General features: G+C 33.7%; 1 protein-coding gene across 5 annotated transcripts in view; it reads right to left on the bottom strand.

Annotated features, from left to right (window-relative positions):
• The window catches only part of LOC124414917 (serine/threonine-protein kinase Genghis Khan), a 31,298-nt gene that overhangs the window by 8,834 nt on the left and 1,246 nt on the right, over positions 1-21,218 (bottom strand). For 4 of the 5 annotated variants that reach the window (XM_046896083.1, XM_046896084.1, XM_046896086.1 and 1 more), the window contains exons 2-13: positions 19,830-20,017; positions 16,243-16,422; positions 15,317-15,588; positions 14,324-14,623; positions 14,102-14,245; positions 13,072-13,194; positions 11,986-12,194; positions 10,944-11,158; positions 9,201-10,204; positions 7,740-7,975; positions 7,322-7,428; positions 77-240 (exon numbers count right to left, since the gene is read on the bottom strand). In XM_046896083.1, coding sequence (XP_046752039.1) covers positions 77-240; positions 7,322-7,428; positions 7,740-7,975; positions 9,201-10,204; positions 10,944-11,158; positions 11,986-12,194; positions 13,072-13,194; positions 14,102-14,245; positions 14,324-14,623; positions 15,317-15,588; positions 16,243-16,422; positions 19,830-19,959 — 3,084 coding nt within the window. In that variant the 5' untranslated portion in view covers positions 19,960-20,017. Of the gene's footprint in view, positions 1-76; positions 241-2,414; positions 2,619-7,321; positions 7,429-7,739; positions 7,976-9,200; positions 10,205-10,943; positions 11,159-11,985; positions 12,195-13,071; positions 13,195-14,101; positions 14,246-14,323; positions 14,624-15,316; positions 15,589-16,242; positions 16,423-19,829; positions 20,018-21,218 lie in introns of all 5 variants that reach the window. The other variant, XM_046896087.1, reaches the window with a different exon arrangement.

Below are 21,218 nucleotides of genomic sequence, written 5' to 3'. Positions count from 1 at the left end.
TTGACGAAAAAAAAAGTGGCACACTTGACAAGTTTTGCTCCTATAAGGGTGTCAGTAAATATATGGAAATACTCACAACACTCTGTTCGGACAAATTGCTTTTGCTGCTTGTAATGCTAGGTGCACGGTTATCCTCTATGTCACCTTCGACACTGTCCACACTACCATGACGTGTGCTTTCCACTGTTCCCTTGAGAAAATGCTCCAGGTATGACATTTGAGATGTGGGACGTTCTAGGACTGCAATTTACAATAAAATCACATGTCAATATAATTGTTTTTAATAATCAAAAGTTCTTTTCATCTTTCTATTAGTAAATTCAACTGTGACTTTAAACAACGATGATCAAAAGTAATTTTAAACATGTATCGTATTGTAATGTGCATTATAAATTGCACTGTGTAAATGAAATAAGAAAAAATGTAACAAGACATTGATCAGCCACATATTCGATCGATAACATAATATATCAAGGGGAATTATTTAAAAAAAGGATGAATTATTTTGCGTTTGAGTAATACGTGAGAAACACGTGTTATTCAATATAACTCTTTAATTCCAAGTAATCTCAAGCTTGATCACGGTACCAAATATTTAAAACCAGTGTTTCACATATTAATCACTAAAACTATTAATACGATTCAATTCCAAAAAAACTTGTTCAATTTCAATACTTTTCTTTGTGTATACTGTATGATTCTAATATAAATGAAAAATTGTAAATAATTTGTAAATTTGAAAGAATGTAAAAAAAATTTGAAACAGAGTACAAGTTGCATTGGTATAATAAATTTTCACAGAAATCTATCCATGCAGAAAAGTATTGATTTTTACACGCTTTGAATCCATAAAGCGTTGACACACACGAGCATGTTATTTCCAATTTCGTAATTTTAGCATCAAGATTACAATACGTATTAAGTTTTGGAATTTCAATGGCCAAAGTACAACGTTTACGAGGAAAGTGATAAAAAGATTAAAAGATCATTCTTTGTTTTTGTGGTCGGTGAAGAAGTTAAAAATCATTCAGTGGGGCATATCATTCATGAATTGTCTGGAAAAACAATGCTTAAATACAATTTGAAAACATTAATGCAGCCTCCACCTGTAAAAGTACACAACAACTTTTCATTCGCATTTTTACTTTCATCTTTTCTATGCAATAACCTTGTATGTAGCAACGAAAAACAAATAGGAAGATTTCGCCAATTTTTTTCATAAACTTATCGAGTAATATTGAACAAAAATTAATCTGAACAACATGTAACAGGACAACCACCCACAGATAGGATTAACAATGGTTAGAAGAAAACCTCGAGGCACTCATCAATGGTGTTGCGAGTAATGAAATATATCAATCAACTCAAAAACAAACTCCTCAATTTATCAAACAATGCAACGACTGTTAATTTCATCACAGGCTAGCATCCGCTACTAGTGTAACTTTGAATCCTTGGTATCTGCGTACCCTGCTATGTATTTAAGTTACATTATCTTTCCGTAGACATTCATTAGTGTAGTATTCTCAGCAGGATGAAAATGGTTGATCGCCTTTCAAGAGGCACAAAATTTGCGTTCAAATTTTGTGAAAGTACAATTTCCAATAAATGTATGTGAGAAAATGAAACGTTCTTTGCTGTGATTTACTCAGAGGAAGTTTTCTCTGTCAAAGAAGCTATTTCAGGATTGTTTTATTTACAGTTAACGAAACGCCGCTTATCAAAGAAAACTTTCATTTACAAAATTCGAATTAGATTATTACATTCCGAAAATAATTTCTAGTAGACGGGAAACTTTAAAGGCTGAAAATTTTGCACTTTTGACAGATTTTAATGAGTAAATAATATTTAGTTTACGTTGTTAAAAAATTCTTAGTAAAATATTGATATCTAAAATCGTCCCGACAAGTTTAAGCTCCTTGAGTTTATTAAAAATTATTTGACAGCTTCGGTAGGTATTGTTGGATTAAACTTTGAGCAGAATTAAAGACGTGTATCTCCTTTAAAAGTGACTTTTACTAGAAGCAGTTTTACAATAGCGACGGCGAGGTGAATTTGTTGTTGGAGGTAGAAGTTTGATTTAGCCATCCAGCTACATGTGGATAACTGTTACATCAGAAAATGTGACGAAATTGTCGGATACTATTTTGAGAGGGAGTAAACGCATTGAAAAGAAAACAATTGCGTAGAGTGAAATTAAAGAGTGGCTCCTTTGACGAAAGATTTTTATGCAGGAATTTCTAACAGAAAGCAAAAAAAAAATGATGTCGATACGGATCAAAGTTGCACAGTAACCGGAAACGAAAGCACTGTGGTTTGAATCAAAGCAATTCATCAAAATCTTCAGCCAATCACGTAGTACTGCGAGATATGAAATTTTTTTTTTTTTTTTTGTTTGTTTGCTCATAGTTTACCAGGCTTATAAACGACGGTATCGGCGGTACAAGTGACGATTGAGTTGGCACGAGGAAATCTAGTTAATAAGCAGGACGTTGTGACGCAAGAAGCACGTAAGGCCGACAGAGGCGACTTCAACTTGTGTACGATGATGCGCTGGGGTTTGGTTGAAACGACGATAGATGATGATTTGCTGGACGATTTGGTAGTTAGGAAGAAGGCTGTCACAAATACAGTTTGATGATGAGCAACACGAGGCCCCATACACAGCTGGTTATGCCAATAAACAGAGGCACTTTGTTGTCTAGAAATGAAAATAGCATTGCGTACCGGATAACGGTTTATTACGCTTCACAGATATCCCAGTAGCGACAAAACTATTTAATTCGTTTCTGGTAATTTAACTTTTTTAGTTCTCTACAAACTCAAGGTTCGTACGCTTTTTGAAATCTGAAAAATACCCCGACTTTTCCAGTAACCTTTCAAAAAAATAGGCCAATCATTAATGACAACTCTTTTACACATTAAGACTAATACCTTCAATATTACCTAATAACTAACTTACCATCTAGCTATTAATTGACAAACAACAGCCTGCGATTTTACATAAGAAAAACACGAAAGAAGGTTTGGTATTAAGTAATATACTCGTATATAGAATGTATGAAGTGGTACGACGAAACAAAATTTTTAAGTGCAATATTTCCTCTAGATCATTAATACTTTGTTTAAAGAACGAGTTTATTTCTTTGACAGACTAAAAATTCCAGTCTTGTTTTCGAATTTCCCTGACTTTTCCCTGCTGTAAGAAATTCTCTGAGTTTTCGCTGTTTTCTCTGAGCGTACGAACCCTGAAACTGTCGTTCCTATGTAAAAATATCCTGGAATTCTATAACATATACATATATCAATATCATAGTTCTGTACCTATCATTACACATCATGTATTTTTTTAAAACTCTAGAAATCATCTCCCAATTTTTCTGCTCTTAGATTTCAATACTATAACGCAAGATGGTTCTCAAACATATATACAATCGTATTCCTACTAATGAATGTCAAAGCACAATTAAATTCCAGATTCAGGGTGTTTTTTTTTTTTTTTTTTTTTTTTTTTCAATATGCTGCATTAAGTTATCGAAATCTTCGTTCAACTTATAATTATATGTACGCATCGAGGAGATAAACGATTCCTTGAAGAGTATCAAAGTTACACGTCGGCACACGCAGTTATCTTTTGCGGTAAGATCAAATTTTGATGCTCGTATAATTATTTGTTGAATCGGTATTTTTACAGCTTAACAGAGTATTTGCAATTCGAAAAAAGACTGAGATCTGGGACCCATTTGATGTTTGTGAAGATTATTGTTGTAAAGAAACTTTCTTTCTATTCTTATCGCACCTGATATAAAGTATACTATAAACTGTTGGATTTTGGTGAAATGAATATTGAGAATCGGTAATTTAAAAAATTACATCGTTCAAGGTCCAAAAATAGTTCTTTCTATATCAAATTATATCTAATAAAAAAAAAAAACTCAAACTGTACATTGATGCGTTCTACCTAGAATTAAAAAAAAAAAAACAATCTCATAACGAGTCTCAAATCCCTACAGAATTTAATTGCGCTCAATGATATTATGGCAAAGGTTCTGTATCTAATAAACCCAGTATGACCCAGGATTTGTAACTAATACCATTTTCACTGTATAAGCAGTAAAAATTCCTGAATTATCAACATACCATCTGTAACGACGGATCATACTAGTACCACTTTTGTATTGTTACATTATAACACAGATATCGAACATATTTTATTCACCTGCACAGTTCTCCGAACACATGAATATATGTAAATACAAAAACACAACCATCAAACCAACTTTTCACAATATTGTCAGATTATTATTATTTTTTTCTCACGAATAAAATAACATAATATTCAATTAGGACATATCTGATTGTTTCATTGTTGCCCGCATCAACTTCCGAATACGTTTAATGATTCTGTTTAGTACAATCTACACACTGTCTGTCTTCGATCTATTCTAATATCAAATTTAAACAGAAACAAATGAATGCTAATGATTTGATTTATACTTTTCTTCGTAAGCCACCCCCTTGCCATGATGTATGTATGTATGTATGTATGTATAGATGTGGTGAAAGATAAGAGCACAGGACTTTAGAACCAGAATTTTTTGAAACCGGAAGTTGTAACAAGAATGGCATCGTCTCACACATATAATATGTACATAATAACAACTTGACGGATAATCAATAAATATATAGAAAGTGTCCGATTTCACTTCGCTTTTTATTTCCTTTCCTTTTTTTTTTTTTGTCAAATTTTTAAAAGCTGTATCACGAAATTGAGCCTTTAAAAGAAGCAGACCATGTCCTAAATGCTTGAAACACGGCTGTATACTCAGAGTTGGTTACTCTGATTATTTCATACTGGCCCGTAGCCGTGTGCTTAACGAAGCTTGTTGCGCACTCGCTTGCCGCAGTAGCGGTACAACAGCAGGAAAATTTTATTTCACCGTATATCGTGTAACGTGGTATGAATATTGTTCCGTAACGATCCTTACTCGATAATTGTAAGTTAAATAAAAATAAAGGAACTATTAATAGAGCAAGCGATAGACCGTCGAAAGTGTTACAGTGCTCTAACTTGCACACACTGTGCAAAAGGTTGCACGGTAATACAGGAATATTCTGTACTCGCGTTACTGAGGCTAAAATGTGTATAAACAAGGCTTCGCTAGGCTGATGGCTACGGCAGAAAAGTGACGTGATCTGGATATACAGCCGAAGCTTGAAATAATAATTATTTAAAAGGCATGTTAAGTAGTGTGAGATTGTCGCACTACACAAAACAGTATTTCTAATAGTGTGATTGCGAGTATTGTTATACATAATGCAAACAAGACATTTCAGTAATAAATTATTTAAATATCGACGTACACTGATTCATGTCCACTGTGGTTGTCAGTTGTATGTTCCATTGGACCGGTCGATCAATAACATGTTGGATTTGTGTCAAATTGAAAATGCACCGGATGCTTGACAACCTAAAGCCGCCAGCATATCTCGAGGGTAACGCAGGGGACTCTGAACCACGCGCGTTTCAACGCTAGGCAATGGTTTAATACTTGGGTGCAAAATTTCTAATATTCAAGTCCATCGTTTTCTCCGTGGTGAAAGAATGCCTCTTAAATGTACATACCTGAGCCTATAATCAACGCAATTCATAATTACATTATGCAACACTTATTCATTATGCATTAATTAGTAGTTCTTATATCTTTCTGTAAAACAAGCGTCATGATCCAATTATTATATCTGAAATTTTTTCCCTCCTTGGAGAGATCTTTGAAAAAAAAAAAAACCTTTCCAGCAAATGAGGGGAACCAAATAATTCACCGAATCATCACCACCCACTTACGACCGTCGGATCAAAATACATTATAAGCGGTTTCCAATTATGGTAAAAATTACAAAATAGGTCCATACATATGCGTATTACTACCTGAATTCTACTTGAGTAATTAATACATGTTTTGAATGCTAAGCATTAAAAGAAATCATACAGTCTGCATTCGAGTCATATTACCTACTTTCAAGTAATTCACAATTAAATTCGTTTATCTAATCCTACGGTGTCTTGGGGATGCTCCTATAGAATATAGTCTCTTTCTTATATTTCAATTTCTCTACCTGCCTCTAAAAATTATGTAGCAAAAGTAAAGACACTTGACGTGTTGTATGAAATTCATCCTCTGGACTGGTCGAATCATCGGAGAAAACATATTTCATGAAAGCTGAACCTCGTCAAAATATATATAGATTCCAGTAATAAAAGATTCATGATCGCCAGGTTCAGCCAAAGTGGCTTCGGCAGATTTGAATATTAATTGATGAAGCTTTTTTTATTCAAATTATGCTGAGATTTTGCACTCTTAGACGGTGAATTTTTCATTTGCGATGAGTAATGATTACCAACAACGTATAATTTTCAGCATAGTATATTGTTTAATACTGTTAGGTTAGATGGACTCTCAAATTGGATTAAAAGATTCAAATGACATATGACAGTGTCGTGCAAAATTCTAGCAAACGCTTAGAATTAATACCAATGACAATGTATTTTATTATTTTTTACTCTGCGTTATGTCTTGTCTACTCTCTCACAAAATGATATCTTTCTTCATATTTTTAGAAAGAAAATAAATCGTCTTAAACTTCATTTGTAAATTGGAATCATTCTCATGTGAATCACTGTTGTTTGACAATGTAAAAGCATGTTGATGTTTTGAAAAAAGTGAGTCCAAGTTGGAATAGTTTGTACAAAAAAAAAAAATTAATGCAAATCGGTCGACTAGTAACTTTTTACTAAAAGTATCCCTATTCGTTTCGAAATTTAGTTAATTTAACTCTTATGAACCTTTATTGCCAAGGAGAGAAGGAATCTACACATGAACAAATTTGAGATTTGAACAGATTTCTCAGCATTCCGATAACTAAAGAGTAACGAAAAAAAATTAATGACAAATTTTACATACATCATTAAAAAAAAAATCATCAACTTTGTAAAAAAAAATCATCTGAAAGATAAATATAATCGCTGATATGATATTGTTGTTGGATTTATTACGTCAAATGACTCGTCAAACATTCAGCCTCTCTTCATGGAGGCTGAAGTGTCAGTGACGAAATAAGCAATGAAACGATAACGCCTCGCTTTCTCTTCAAAAAAGCCCACTAGACGGATTGAAATGTTTATGGACAAAATAGGCCGTATGAAAAGTTATCGCTTGAATGAACAACCACAGAGAAAAATTATCTTTGGTAAACTTGAAAAATGTGACCCAAATACTTAAGGGGGTTGGAGTTGCCGAATCATCGATTGAACTGTACTTACAACCATCGCCGGTATCCAGACGACCTTGAAGTTCGTTTATCTGCATTTCTTTTCTCTTTGCCTCGTGGGCCATGGCATCCAACCGCTGTCTGAAGTCTCTCAGTTCCCTACAGGAACATTAAAAATATGTTAATCCAACTTCGACTTTCATGTATATATTTTTTCTTTTGTATTTCAATTTCATTTCATGTCGTTAGATAAAAGTATGCGCAATACCAAGTCATCCAAGAAAGTAAAACGACCAGCAGATGCAAATGAGGAGTTAAGCTGAAGTAGCGTGCAGCGAATCATTAGTAAAAAACAGTGGCCGCCAAAATTGCGATAATCATAATCACATATTTTTCAAAATGAAAAATTAAAGAGAAGGAAAATACAATAAAATTTATGTGGTATATAGAAAATTATTTAGACAACATACTTTTGCGCTGCGATGAGGTCTGATCGTGTTTTGGTGAGTTCTTCGGAAATTGCTTGCTTGGCTTGAATTTCGCTCTGCAGGGAACTCTGCAGATTCAGTAATTCCATTTTGTCAAGCTTTTGTGATCTACGGTTCCTCCAGTTCTTATCGGTCATCGTAGAGCCACCAACTACCGCCCCGACTCCGCCAGAGTGTTTCAAGAATTCTAGTTCTTCTGTCATCTTGGTTGCTAATGCCTAAATTTTAAATAACATCCTACATAAATTGTAATTCGAGAGTGATAGATTTTACTCAAATTGTGAGTAAACTATTAGATTACAGAAGACTACAAATCCCTGCAATAAGACTGCACCTAGCAGAATAAAGAGGCCGATACGCCAACTTCCTGGCTGCAATTTAAATATGTTATCGTTTTCCGAGAAACTGATCAATGTTATTACGTTTTGGAATTGTTCTGGAATTTTCAGAACTGTCTATCGTTTTTCAACATTTTCAGTCCTCTATGTGCTATGAACCAAAAATAAATTTTTTGTCGAGTGAAAAAGTACAGACCTTGGAGTAGATCCTGAAATTTTTAGAGTGGAATAAAAGTGGGATCATAAATAAATCGATATAAATATTCTAGGAATATAGAATACGTTCAAAAAGTTCGAAATCCCCGTAATATTTATACCGAATCGTCATTGATTGCCCAGAAAACGATGTGTCTGTGCAAAAAGTCTTGGTGCAATTCTTGTTGCTTTTTTGCTGAATATTTGCCAAACAGAATTTTCCTCCAGCAAACGTACAGCAATAATTGTTGTATCATTTTAATGTGCAGTAAGACTTGCTTGCATTTAGATGTTTTGTCAAGAACTTTTTGCTTGGAATGATTTGCTCTGATTTTAATAGCAATTCAAGACACATCTTCTTCTAATATTACCAGAAATGCTTTGCAATCACTGCTATCTTTTTGCTGCAAAATTTGCAAGTGCGTTATCTAGATACGATGCTGTGTTCGGTGCACTTCAGAATTGATTTGAATATGTTTACTTTTTTATGAGAAAAGATGAAAACGATTTATAGTCATTGAATTTCATATTAGTAAAGATCCGACACAAAAAACACGCGTTACGTCTCATATTTTTGTTCCGGCGAAAGGAAATGCTAAGAATTCTAAAATAAAAGTTCAATACAAAAATATGATAAACTGGATCAACGTATTTTTTGTAAACGATAAAGCTGAAGTCTTAAAAATTGGCAAAATTTCATATCTTCTTGTAAACTATGACATACTCGAATTACGATCAGATGTGAAGTTTCTATCCTAAATAGCTCGCCGAAGGTTGGTGGATCTGCCCAGATATTATTTTGAGACACAGACACTGCTTTACGACAGTGTCCTGAACTATTAGAATGTCAATAAACGTCCAGCAATACTTGACTTGAAAGTGCGACAGTATTTGAAACTCGATACAATACCTGCAGGTAACCTCTGGCATCCTTTTCATCAGAAACCCATTGAATGATTTCGGTTATTTGTGCTTCCCACTGGGCAATGGCCTCCTTTTTGTTCCTCAATTCTTCGTATTCCTCTTCGAGCTGCCTTCGCTCACCTTGAATTCTACCAACGCTGTCGGTAACAGCTCCGAGATCGAGCATAAGCTTTTTATTCTCTTCGACTAGCATCATTTTTTCTCGTTCGTACCTTCTATTCAATTCGTTAATCGTCTCTTCGCTATCTGTGATATTTTCCAATCTGGCAGCATCTAATTTTTCTCTCGCCGACTGGACTTCCCGCTCCAGGATTTCTCTTCTGTTTTCAGCCTCGTGCAACTGGTCTTGAAGACTTCGTATCTCCGATGTATACCTACTCTGTTGCTGGTTCAGATTTTGGTTATATTGTACATCAAGTTTTTCCACCTCCGTTTTCAGCCTATGAATTTCCTGTGTCGCTAACGCCTGGTTACCACTGCTATCGTTTCCCACAGATCTCTGCCGTATCTTTTCCATTTCTTCTTGCATTTGTTTGCAGTACTCTTCACTCCGTTCCCGCAACTTTCGCTCTTTACTCGTCTCAGCCATCGCTTCCTCGACCCTGTTTTCCAGCTCTCTTCGCAGCTTCTCCGCCTTCCTTATGTCGTGTCGCAGACTGTCAACTTTTTGCATCGCTACTTCGAGCTCTTCTTCTTTGTCTCTTACTTGCCGCGACAGTTTCTGTTTCTGTTGCCTTAGCTCGGATAGTTTGTCCGTTACCTCAGTATATTCAGCCATTGCTAATTTCCTCTGGGTGAGCGCGTCTTTTAATTCTTTTTCCTGAAGTTTTAATTTCTCCTGAGTATCGAATTTGTCCTTTAAGGCCTCTTCTTTCTCCATCCTTAAGCTACGCACCAGCTTTTCCAGCTCACGAATTTTTGTTGATTCACCACTATCCAAGGTGCATAATTCCCGCGGTATCTCCATCGACTTTATCTGCGTTTCAAGCTCTGCAAACAGTGAAAAATACCACGTTACTTAAATAGGGTTCCAGTTTATTTTTGTTAAATTTATAGCACTCAAATCTGTTGGATCTTGTCCAATAATGAGTTTCAAACAATCAAGGTTTGTATTACAGAAAAACGTTATGTGTTCTGGTTTGGAGGCCTAAAAAAAGGTGATTTTTAGCGATTTCTTTTGAGAGGAAAAGAAACAACGAAACTTCTTAAAATTTTGAGTGTATTTTAACTCACATTTGAAAAGTATAAGAAATTTTTTTCAACAGGAACGTAATTCTATTTTTATTTAAAGACTGGCGGTAATTTACTTAAATTACGTTCCGCTACTGTTTACAATTCTGGTTATCATTTACTTGCAGCTGTTCCAATTGAAAAAAAAGACAAATGAAAAAATCAATGGCTAAAATTTTTTCCCAGCAAGTCTGTTATTTCTATATTTTTCGCATCAATTCGATGAACAGACTAAAAATCATGAAACAAAATTCAAAATTAATTTTCAAATGAATTGAAAAATTACTGGGTTATTTCGTTCAGTGCTTCTTAATTTTTTGCACAAAGAGTAAAAGAAAAAATATTGTACCATTAACTTGCTTAAAAATGACAAATGAAATGCTCATTGAGAAGATTGTTGGCAGAAGGCAGGCTCCGGGGAACATGGTGTTCTGTTACATAGAAAAGTGTAAATAATAATATTTCTTCGAAAATCAAAATATAGCAAACTAGAACTTACCACAGTTTTTCTTAGTCAGTGTATTTATTTCATCCTGTAATTTTCTAGTGGCATTATTTGAGTCTGGAGATGTCGTAGGTGAGAAATGACCAACGCCGACTTGATTTCGTAAATCAGCGATGGTGAGCGTTAACTGTGCATTTTCTTCCTCGAGCATTTTCATACTCTTATCCTTCTGAGCCACCACAGGAAGAGAGCCCAGATCCGATATCCGGCTATATTGAGAAAATTGATTAAAAAAACAAATGAAAAAACTCAAGAGTTGAATCTGCCCTTTAGTAGTTTAGACAAACAACCCTGGCAAGCGTTATTCACATACTACATAAATTGATGAGGATTTTCTGCCTGTGATATAATAATAGAATGTGTTGTCCTTAGAATTGATAATAAATGCAAATTATTACAGTTGTAATAGTATCCTGACAGAATATCCATTCAAAATTAAGGTCTGAGCTCTGAATATTCTCGATTTTTCCAAAAGAAATACCCATTTTTTAAGCTTCATTCTTTTCCCAACCTTGAACATGGTCCAATCAGGGAAATCGAATTACTTCTAAACGACCGATAATCCAATTTTTTGTTCTTTTTCTTAGCATAAGCATAAAACAATTTGTTTAATAGATTTCTTGCTGAAAGATATGTTTTAGACAATCAAGAACCTAAAAAAGCTTTCAGAAGCTATGAAACATAGAGTAAGCATTATTGAAAACAAAGAAACGTAGAAATACAATCTTAATTGTGTGAAAAGTTGAATGAAATTGAGTTTATTTTCAGGGAGAACTTTAGTCGAAATTTAAAACTTGATTTTTATTTTTATTTTGCATGCCAAAAGAATACTAATAAAAGATACGGTCTACGAATTATTGGATTGCGGCAGTATGATTTCATCGAGAGAATTTAGTTTATAAAAAAAAAAAGAACTTATTTGAATTAAACGTGTCGACATTTACAGTTCTGCGTTAAAGTAATGACAGCAACATAAAATTTACTTTCTGTCTTGATCAACATAAAAAGACAAACAAAATAGCTTTTTTTAACGCACCTTCCCTGTGTGAAGCTGAATCCTACGAAAGGTAGATGCAGAGCGGAGAATGCAGAGTTAGCAGCAGGAGGTACAGCATCCGAACTCCGAACATCTGTGTCGTCGACATCAAAATTCGACGTGTCAGTTGGCGAAGACACTTCAGGTATATACGGGGCAGTGTTGTCTCTTAAAACATCCCAGTCGACTCCTTCGAACCACGGATGTTTCTGTTGAAGCATAAATTGGTTAAAAAAAACATTTTCATCCTGCAAATTTCACCGCAATTCAACATGTTCCCAGTTGACGGCTTTCTTGAGATGGCTAATTTTTTTTCTACTGTGTACAAGTCGAAAATCTCGCCTGTGTTTGCTGGATTCTGGTTTTCTTGCCTCGCGGGAAAATAACAATTTGTCTGAAATTTCACAGTTTTTTATTTGGGAAATATTTTGTACCTCGTTATCTAAAAATCCGTAACTGGTAATGGAAAAATTCATATTGCAAATTATCTCAAGATATAATTGTCCAACTGGAAAAATATTAATGCTTAATTTTTTCAGCATTTAAAATTTATATCTCACGCCAACGATTGCAAGGAATTTTTTTTTTTTTTTAATTTACAATCTTCCGATATTCAACTGACTGTAACTTCTAAGGCCATCGAGTCGCCACCGAGTTTCGGTTACGAATTTTGTTTCCAATAAAAATGCATAATGGTCTATTACTGGAGAAATAAGTTTACGATTCTTGGCTGAATGAAAAATAAGTTTCAAGTGTCGCGAAAGTAACGAGTAAATACTTTTCAAGTAGGACACTTATATCTCAAGTTCTTTGTTGCAACATAAATTTTCTCCACACAAGTAAGATAACGGTTTGTAAAATACCAGCACAGAAGATATTACTGAAAGAACAAAAGAGCGACAGTTCAAAATAAATTTCATACAGACTTGGTGTTACGAAACTGCAATCCAGGAAACACTCTTTGGTTTTTTTAGCTTGCTACATAGCAACGAAAAAAAAAACAACCATCTTAAAAAGATCGAGTAGAGGTGTATTCTCCATATACAAAAATTTGAAACTTATTTAATATACTGAAAACTTGCGTACTTTGAAATCATCGATACCATTCTGGCCCAATCTAAACTCAGAGCTGCAAATTAATTTCCTCATCAGATCCTTAGCTTCTTCAGACACATCATACACATCTTCTATTGGAAAGTCGAAACAATTCTGAAAGATATTTATAAAAAAAAAATAAAAATATATATATATATTTTTTTCAATATTGTTATAAATGTATAGAAAAATTTGAAATTTCAGTGATTTCATACAAATTATATGTAAATTCTAATTCACTTCCTATGGATAATGGATTGAAGATATCGCAAAATCACAATTGCTGATCAACCCAAGAAATTTGTTCAATAAATCGATATAAAAAAAAGGCAGAATAATAATTTCGTTTTAATCTATTTCTGCTCCAACAAAATTTCAATGCTACTAATGCGTGTAAACAAGCGAATGCAAGAATGGAGTATGAATAAGTATCTATCGATATTATTAGGACTAATTAAGTTCTCAAACGGATTAATTTTTTATGTCTCAAAAATAATTCTTAAAACCATTGTTTTTTGACGATCAACATTTATTAGTGCGAAATAAATCCGTGTTTACTGATATATTTATGCCTTCTTTTCTTCACTTTGACAAGATATTTGAAAATAGGAAAAAAAAACTAAGAAACAGAATATGCAACGTAATTCCCAAAAATATTTCTTCATACTATTAATGCCTAGGGAAGGAAAAAATCGAAATCAATTGCTTTCATAGGTTGCATGACTGCGAAGCCTGCAAAAAGAATTTCCTACGGCAGATGCATGAAAAAGTCTGTGTGTGCCGCCTATTTTCGATCAGCAAAGTGCCATTTTATCTGGCATATTTAAGAACGGGACTATGAAAAGTCTCTAAATATTATATTTGATGCACAGTTTATACCGCATATCAAATCTGACATTTAAAGTACTTGTTTTCACAGTGACTGATAAGTTTTTGAAAACATATAAGGAAATCCTCAAAAAATTCTGAAACACAGTAACAAGAGGAAAATTGATTCAGTGTTACAATTATTTTCAATCACCTTATGATTCATGATTTTTCCGTATGTTTCAACCAGAGATTCAGCATAAAATGGAGTTTCTCCGTAGAGCATTTCGTACATGCATACTCCGAGGGACCACCAATCACATTCGGGGCCATATCTCCCTTGCCCATCTTCCATAGCCTGTGAATGAATAAGAAGTCGCGGTAGATGAGAGCCAATGCCTAGCTTAAAAGTAGTAATGTGCAAAGATTTACTGACCCGTAAAATTTCAGGCGAAATGTAATCCGGAGTACCAACAGCGACGTTACTTTGAACAGTTCCATCCTCAAAGAGTCGTAAGCATGAGCCAAAGTCGGCCAGTCTTATGTGCCCGTTAGCATCCAACAAAACGTTGTCTGGCTTAATATCACGATGTACGTAATGTAGATCATGAATTGATCCGATAGCCAGCACCATTTCCGCTATGTAAAACCTCGCCATGTCTTCGGGAAGTCGATCTTCAAATTTACTCAGCAGTGTTAATAAATCACCACCGCAATAATAATCCATGACAAGGTACTGCGAATATATTACATAATAAATGAGTGTTAATTATTTGAAAGATCACGATAATGACTGAGGAATTGAAGCGGTAAAATTCATTGTTTACGCAGAGTGGAAACGTGATTTAGGCCATAATACTACAGTTCGAAGTAATCGTGAGGCACTGTATTAAATAGGAAGGTATATAGAATCAAAACGTACTCAACGAATATGCCAAATTTGGAAAAACATAACAATACAGTCCCAATATTCCATATTTAAGGACATAGCGGGCTCATTTTTTCAGAAAAACAATTCCTTAACTTTTTCTCTGACTTTTCCCAACCAATTCAAGTTATCGTATTTTCCCTAACTAAAGTTCTTATGATCTTTATTAATGCTATGAATCAATACCACCGATTCTTCCTTTCATTTCAATATAAAATGTTTAGAAAATTGAGCAATTTTAAGAAAAATTTCATGAAAACACATCTAAATAAATATAATAAACATTCGTTAAGTTAGCACAACCGCTTACAAATATCGAAATGGAGTCATTTCGATATTTTTGGCCAACTGATCCCCTTAATCAAGTATTATGATTTGGTGGAAAAGAGAAGAGAAAAAAAAAAATTGAAGGTTGTAGGAAAAGAAGATCTAATTATCCTTCTTACAAAGAAGTAGACGCAGGAATATGTGAACGAAAAAAAAAAAACACAAACATCTTACCAGATTATTATCATCCTGAAAGGCGTAGTGGAGGTTTGTTATCCACCTACGATCTCCATATACCAACACATCTCGTTCTTCCCTAAAGCAAGCGGTTTCAGCACGTTTCAGCATCTCCCATTTGTTAAGTATTTTCATAGCAAAGACTTTGTCCGATCCCCGCATCCTGACCACGCAAACTTCTCCAAATGCACCTCGTCCAATTACTTTGACTATTTCAAAATCTTCTCTAGCTAATTGTAGACTCTTTATGCATGAGGCGACTGGTTTTACTAGAAAATTGAAAAGAAAATAAAAGCTATAGAGCGTGTAACAAAATTGGCAATTATCCGAAATTGTATTGAACAAAATGTAAGAAAAATCTTTTGGAAGGTCCGTTGGCTCAAGAAAGCAGATTTAGCTTGTCACCAAGCAAGCCTAGTCACCAGATTCAGCGTTCCATTGCAGTAATGTACTTGGATTTGATAAAAAAAACATGCAGCATTGTTGAGCGCTCGGCACTTGTTCACTAGATTTGGGAGGATCCGCAGTAATGCACGCGATCTGGTGACTGTTCAAGAGCCAACTCTTAAATGATACTCGATTGCATGTTTCTGGAGAAAATGAAGTTTTAAAAAAATATTTTTTGAGATTCAGTAATTTCCATTTTTTTTACACCCTTTATAATTTGACTATAAATTACAATCCAATTTCGATGCTGGTTCACATATATTTCAATATTGTAGCATGAAATACAACGATAAAAACTGAGTATGTGGTTAGTCGATTAGTAATGAACTTTGATTTATTAACTCTTTCAATTATTAGTTTTTTTGATTAATATTTGTTTTTCTGATTAATCAATTAATAGCAGAGTACTGGTAAAAACAGAACTATGTTTGAATTCATATCAGCTAGAATGAAAAAATTTTTCATCTGAAACTTACCAAATTCGATAAAATCTGATACTGTCTTTTCTCGGCGTAACGACGAGTTGCAACACTCGTCATAGAGAACGAGTAAAACGTCAATGAGAGTTTCAATAGAAAATGTATGACCGGCTCGTCCCCCTTGCACAGGACCACCAACAAACAGTGCCTCCAATTGACGCAGCCTTCCACCAACCCCTGAATAAAACATCAGAATTGAAGTAACAACAGTCATTAGAGTAACTCTTTAATTCACGCTGGAAAGCATAGTGCCCAACCTTTTGCAGCTTTCTGTTTATTAAACTACTTTTTTAGTAACAACTACCGAGGTTTTTGTTTCTACATGGTCTGTGAGAAAAATTTCTATGTCTAAAAAAATATGGAATTTATTTATTTATTCAATGCAAAATTGGTCGATATTCATGGTTTTCCACAAAAAAAAGGCATTTTCTGCTCATCTACCATTTTTGACACAAACTTAATATCTACCCCCATTAGTATTCTAGTTCTATTAATTCTATTTCTGGTATTTTATTGTCTAGGATTGCAAAATGGCTACTTTTATAAATATTTCGTTGCGTTAACATTACCAACATCTAGCTTGTAGATTACAGACATTCTACTGGAATTTTGATCATCAATATTGCAAAAAAAAATTGTCATTATTACTAATGTTGGGTCTAATTATGGAATACAGCAGATACGTTCGTTTACATTCCATTTGAATTAATATTTTGACGAAATTTCTTGAGAAATCAGGTCAAATAAATTTTTTGAAAATTAGCTAATGGCTGAATCAAGTTTTCAAAAAATTATATTTGAATCATTCAAATTGGTTTAAACACTACTGATTTATACCGATGCTTATGACATTTTTTCAACCGAAACTTGGTACAATTTTCCTTGTTTCGATTATCTGGCATTCCATCGGTAACAGCATCTGACTACATCGCTGCCTATCTTGTTGTTAGTAACAGCAATGTTATCAGCTGACTGCAGCTAGTTTGTCAGAAAAACAGGACCTGATTCACGATTTATGACAGGAAATGAATCTTTTTCTAAACTCTCATTCATGATCAAGCTATGGGTAGCGGAATTGAAATTTTTCATCATCGTCTAAAGAAAATGACGACTGTATAAAGTTGGAATTTGATTTTTCGTAAAAAATGTACAGCTCTTTTCTTTAATTAAGAAAAAAAATATGATACTAGTGAAAAAGTGATATCGTGGTAAAAAGGATGAACAACCGAAGAATATTGTCTCCCAATTTGAACTAAATCAGTTGAACATTTTCGATATCTCGCGCGCACTACAAATCATGTCACCGAGCTAAACAGTCAACTTTATTGACAATAATAATGCTTCCTATCAACTGATGCTAAAGAAAAAAGTATGAAAATGAGGCTCAATCCACATACTTTTATTCAAAATAAACTCCAACTGATTTGAATAATCAGTTGTCAGGATACGAAATCATAAATAATATTTATGAATATTAGGATAAAAATAAAAAGGATAAAGTTGAAGTTAGTAACGTTAACATAATAAAAGAACCCGAAAAATATCATTATAGTGCAGTATTAGAATGAGTTTGAAGGAGTTGGTTTTGTAAAATATGAGTACATTTTATCTATCATAGTTTACTCAATTTCAGATATTTCCAAAAGCACGAAATAGCGATTTTTCCTAAACACCCATCGTTATAGTAACATCACTAACTTCATCCTCATTTAAAAAGTATATTTCCACTAAAAGCTCAAAGATTATTCTTTATATTACTCTTTGAACCTTGATTAAAATCGCTAGAAAGAGAATTAATTACCGTGGGTTCCACGGGTATTACTGCAATTAATGACACTGAACTTATATACAGGTTTAAGTCATTAAGTGTACGGCGAAATTTATGATGGTAAAGCCTTGCTAAATCAAGATACTGCGGACCAACCATAGTTCGGATAATCAAAAATCACAGATAAGAGAAAATAAAGATATGGCAGTCCATTTTGAGTGAAAATTAACGAGTACAGATTAGCTTTTTCACTATTAACAAACAGACTTATGTGTGACATTAACTCAAATACGTTAAATAACAACTAGAAATACAATAAAAAAAAATCGCGGTTCTGATATCGAATGTAACGATCTAGACGTAACAGAATAAATTGAACAGGTTCGTGAGCTTAAAAAGCGAATTAACAGGCAGCGAAATTAATATGGAAAAAACTGTTTTTATTGGGAAATGCATGTTATCAGTTTAAAGTCTGAAACACGACTTTTGTTACAATACAAACTGGTTGACGCAGCAACTTTATTCATTTTAAGACATAGGAAAGTGTCTTTTATCTATGGTGACTGCTAGATCAGAAGGGGGGCTGCACTAGACTAAAGTATTAAAAGTTAAAAAAAAAAGCAGATATAGCAGAGAAAGACACTTGAATAATCGCGAGAGATGTAAGTACCGCAGGATTTAAAGGTAGGGACTTTTTTCAAGGTCTTGTGTTCCTGGCTGAAATCTGCAACTAACTTTGGCACCGTACACAATTTAACCAACTGAAAGGAAAACAGTTCACAAAACACTTGAATTACCCATAACTCTTCGTACAGAATTAACTTTTAGCATTAAATCAGGGTAGTCCCGTCAGCATTATCATGTTTATAAATAAATACTGATAATCGAGTAGATATAGCAAGCGAAAAAGAATTCAACAAACATTGGAACAAACATAGCGAGCAAAAAAAATGTATAAAGTACCAGTTTAAATTATTAGTAATAATTGGAAAATTTAGAGAATGCTTGGAACAACGTAATTCGCTGAATGTGCCAAAATACTAAGAGGTGAAATTAGTAACCTCATCGTAACGAAACATTGGGGAAAAAGTCGCTATTTTTTTAAATGTTACAATTCCGAACAAAGTTGAAGTTCATAGTGTTAAGGTAACGAATGTTTCGCAAGAGATTCACTATTTCCAGACCTCAGGATTGAACAAACTGCAGTAAGACATGAATTATAGTACAACTAAGTCGAAGCGTGTTCATTTTACAACTCCAACCTCGACAAAATTGATTTCATCGTTACGAAGTACTCATTTATTTCAATGTTTCATTACGGTATTGTTACTAACTTTAACAGACTGGCCACAAATTTTTAAGATAAAAATTCCATTACATTTTCAGGATTTCCAGAAACATTTTCCGAGTTCTGGGAAGTTACTAAAACCTAAATCTTTCAGCTTTTCCAGATGTGTTTGCCACTCTGCTTTAACTTTCTGATTGCTTGGATATATCGTATCGATATAAAAATTATTATTAGGCTATTTCCATGTGGCTGAAGTTGGTAACATTCCCGTAATGATTATCATTTCGGAAAATCGTTATTTTACAGTTGCAGGAATGTCTGAAATTCAGTAAATGATAATAAGGCAAAATGTATTTATATTTTGAAAACTTAACTACGTCAAATTCACTGTAAGCTTGCAAAATAGTAATTACTCCACTCGATGTATCGTTACGTTAAAATTACGAACTTCAGCCTCATCTATATCCAGAGTTCCAAGGCTAAAGACAAAAAGCCGAACAATGCGAATTTACGTCAAGACATTGTTACCATTAATAGCAAGTCCTTTGGGCATCATTTCGGACGTCGCAAGGTTGTAGTGATGCTGTTGTAGGTCGGACATGGTCGCTCTTTGCCGTGACAATTGCTTACCACGTTCGTTGGATGTTATTTCTGTCATTGCTGAAGCTGGTTGTGAACTGTTTGCTACACCACCGCATTACTGAAATATAGGTGCACTGGAAAATAATCAAAATTAGATTACGTTAATAATGATCTCACATCTAAAAAGGATAAGAATAAAGTTTACGATCAGCTGTCGCCAGTACAGATTTGTGTTCGAATAAAAGTAAATTACCAAATGACGCAGTATAAAAACAAATTCAGTTACTTTACCCATGGAAGGTATCGAGAAAAGTTAAATGAAATAATCTGTGATTCGAAAACATTTTATACCGATTCTTTATCACCGTAAACCTTAAATGGTTACATGACTACATTTTTTCCTACATAATTGTTATATTAACTTTTCCATTTTTAATCTTACTTAAATTTGGATAAGGAATGTATGTAGAAGCCTTTTAAAAAAAAAACTAGACTACCAGAATTATTTCTAATTCTGCAGAATCAAATTTGCAGTTTCTACAGCAAAAATTGTACTTTTTGTAAATTATTTGACAATCGTCGACCCTGTATATGTGTATAAACGTTACGATCTGATGCAGAACTGTTCTCAAGATTGAAAAATACTTTAAATCAGGCTTTAATGTATAAATAATATTTTCAATTACATTAAAATTATAGTCTGAGATACTAGATACTAGAAAGCTACAGAATTATTTAAAAATTATCATGTCATTTATAACGCAGTGTATAAGTCATTAACTATATAACTCAGTGAGAATTAGATAAAATCGAAGGACAAAATGAATGCGTTAGATTCGTCATGGTTGGAAGTTTCAGTAACGTAAATTGTTTACTGAAAAAGCATCTATTGAGAAACACACTTTGAATTTACTTAGGATGAGAAGAAAACAGCATATTTTACATTTCTTATAACACTGAATTTCCCTGATAAAGACTCCCAATTTTATATGTTCATAATAACCTTGTTTCATCCAACTGAATCTGAATTATCGTATAAAAATGAACAAATATGATGTTTTTAGTGTCGGTAGTGAAAGAGAAAAAAAAATTTCATAAGTTATCGATTTCTATCCAAAAAAATCTTAGTATCAAAAACAATCTTTATAGTTTTTTTTTTGTAGTCTTCTCTTCTGATTCACAAACATAAGATCGGTATTGGAGAAAAAGCATGAATAAGTTGTCAAGATCGTAACCCGTACTGTCTCCATCTCGGTGACGAAAGAAAAAAAATACGAAACAAAAAATGAAGAAAAAAAGAAGAAAGGAAGCATTTTTTATCATTCCACCAGAAGC

The sequence above is a fragment of the Diprion similis genome, chromosome 14 (genome assembly GCF_021155765.1).
Source record: "Diprion similis isolate iyDipSimi1 chromosome 14, iyDipSimi1.1, whole genome shotgun sequence".
In the NCBI taxonomy this organism is placed as follows: domain Eukaryota; kingdom Metazoa; phylum Arthropoda; class Insecta; order Hymenoptera; family Diprionidae; genus Diprion; species Diprion similis.
Note: the sequence above shows the minus strand (reverse complement) of the source record. Positions and strands in the feature narration are given on the sequence as shown.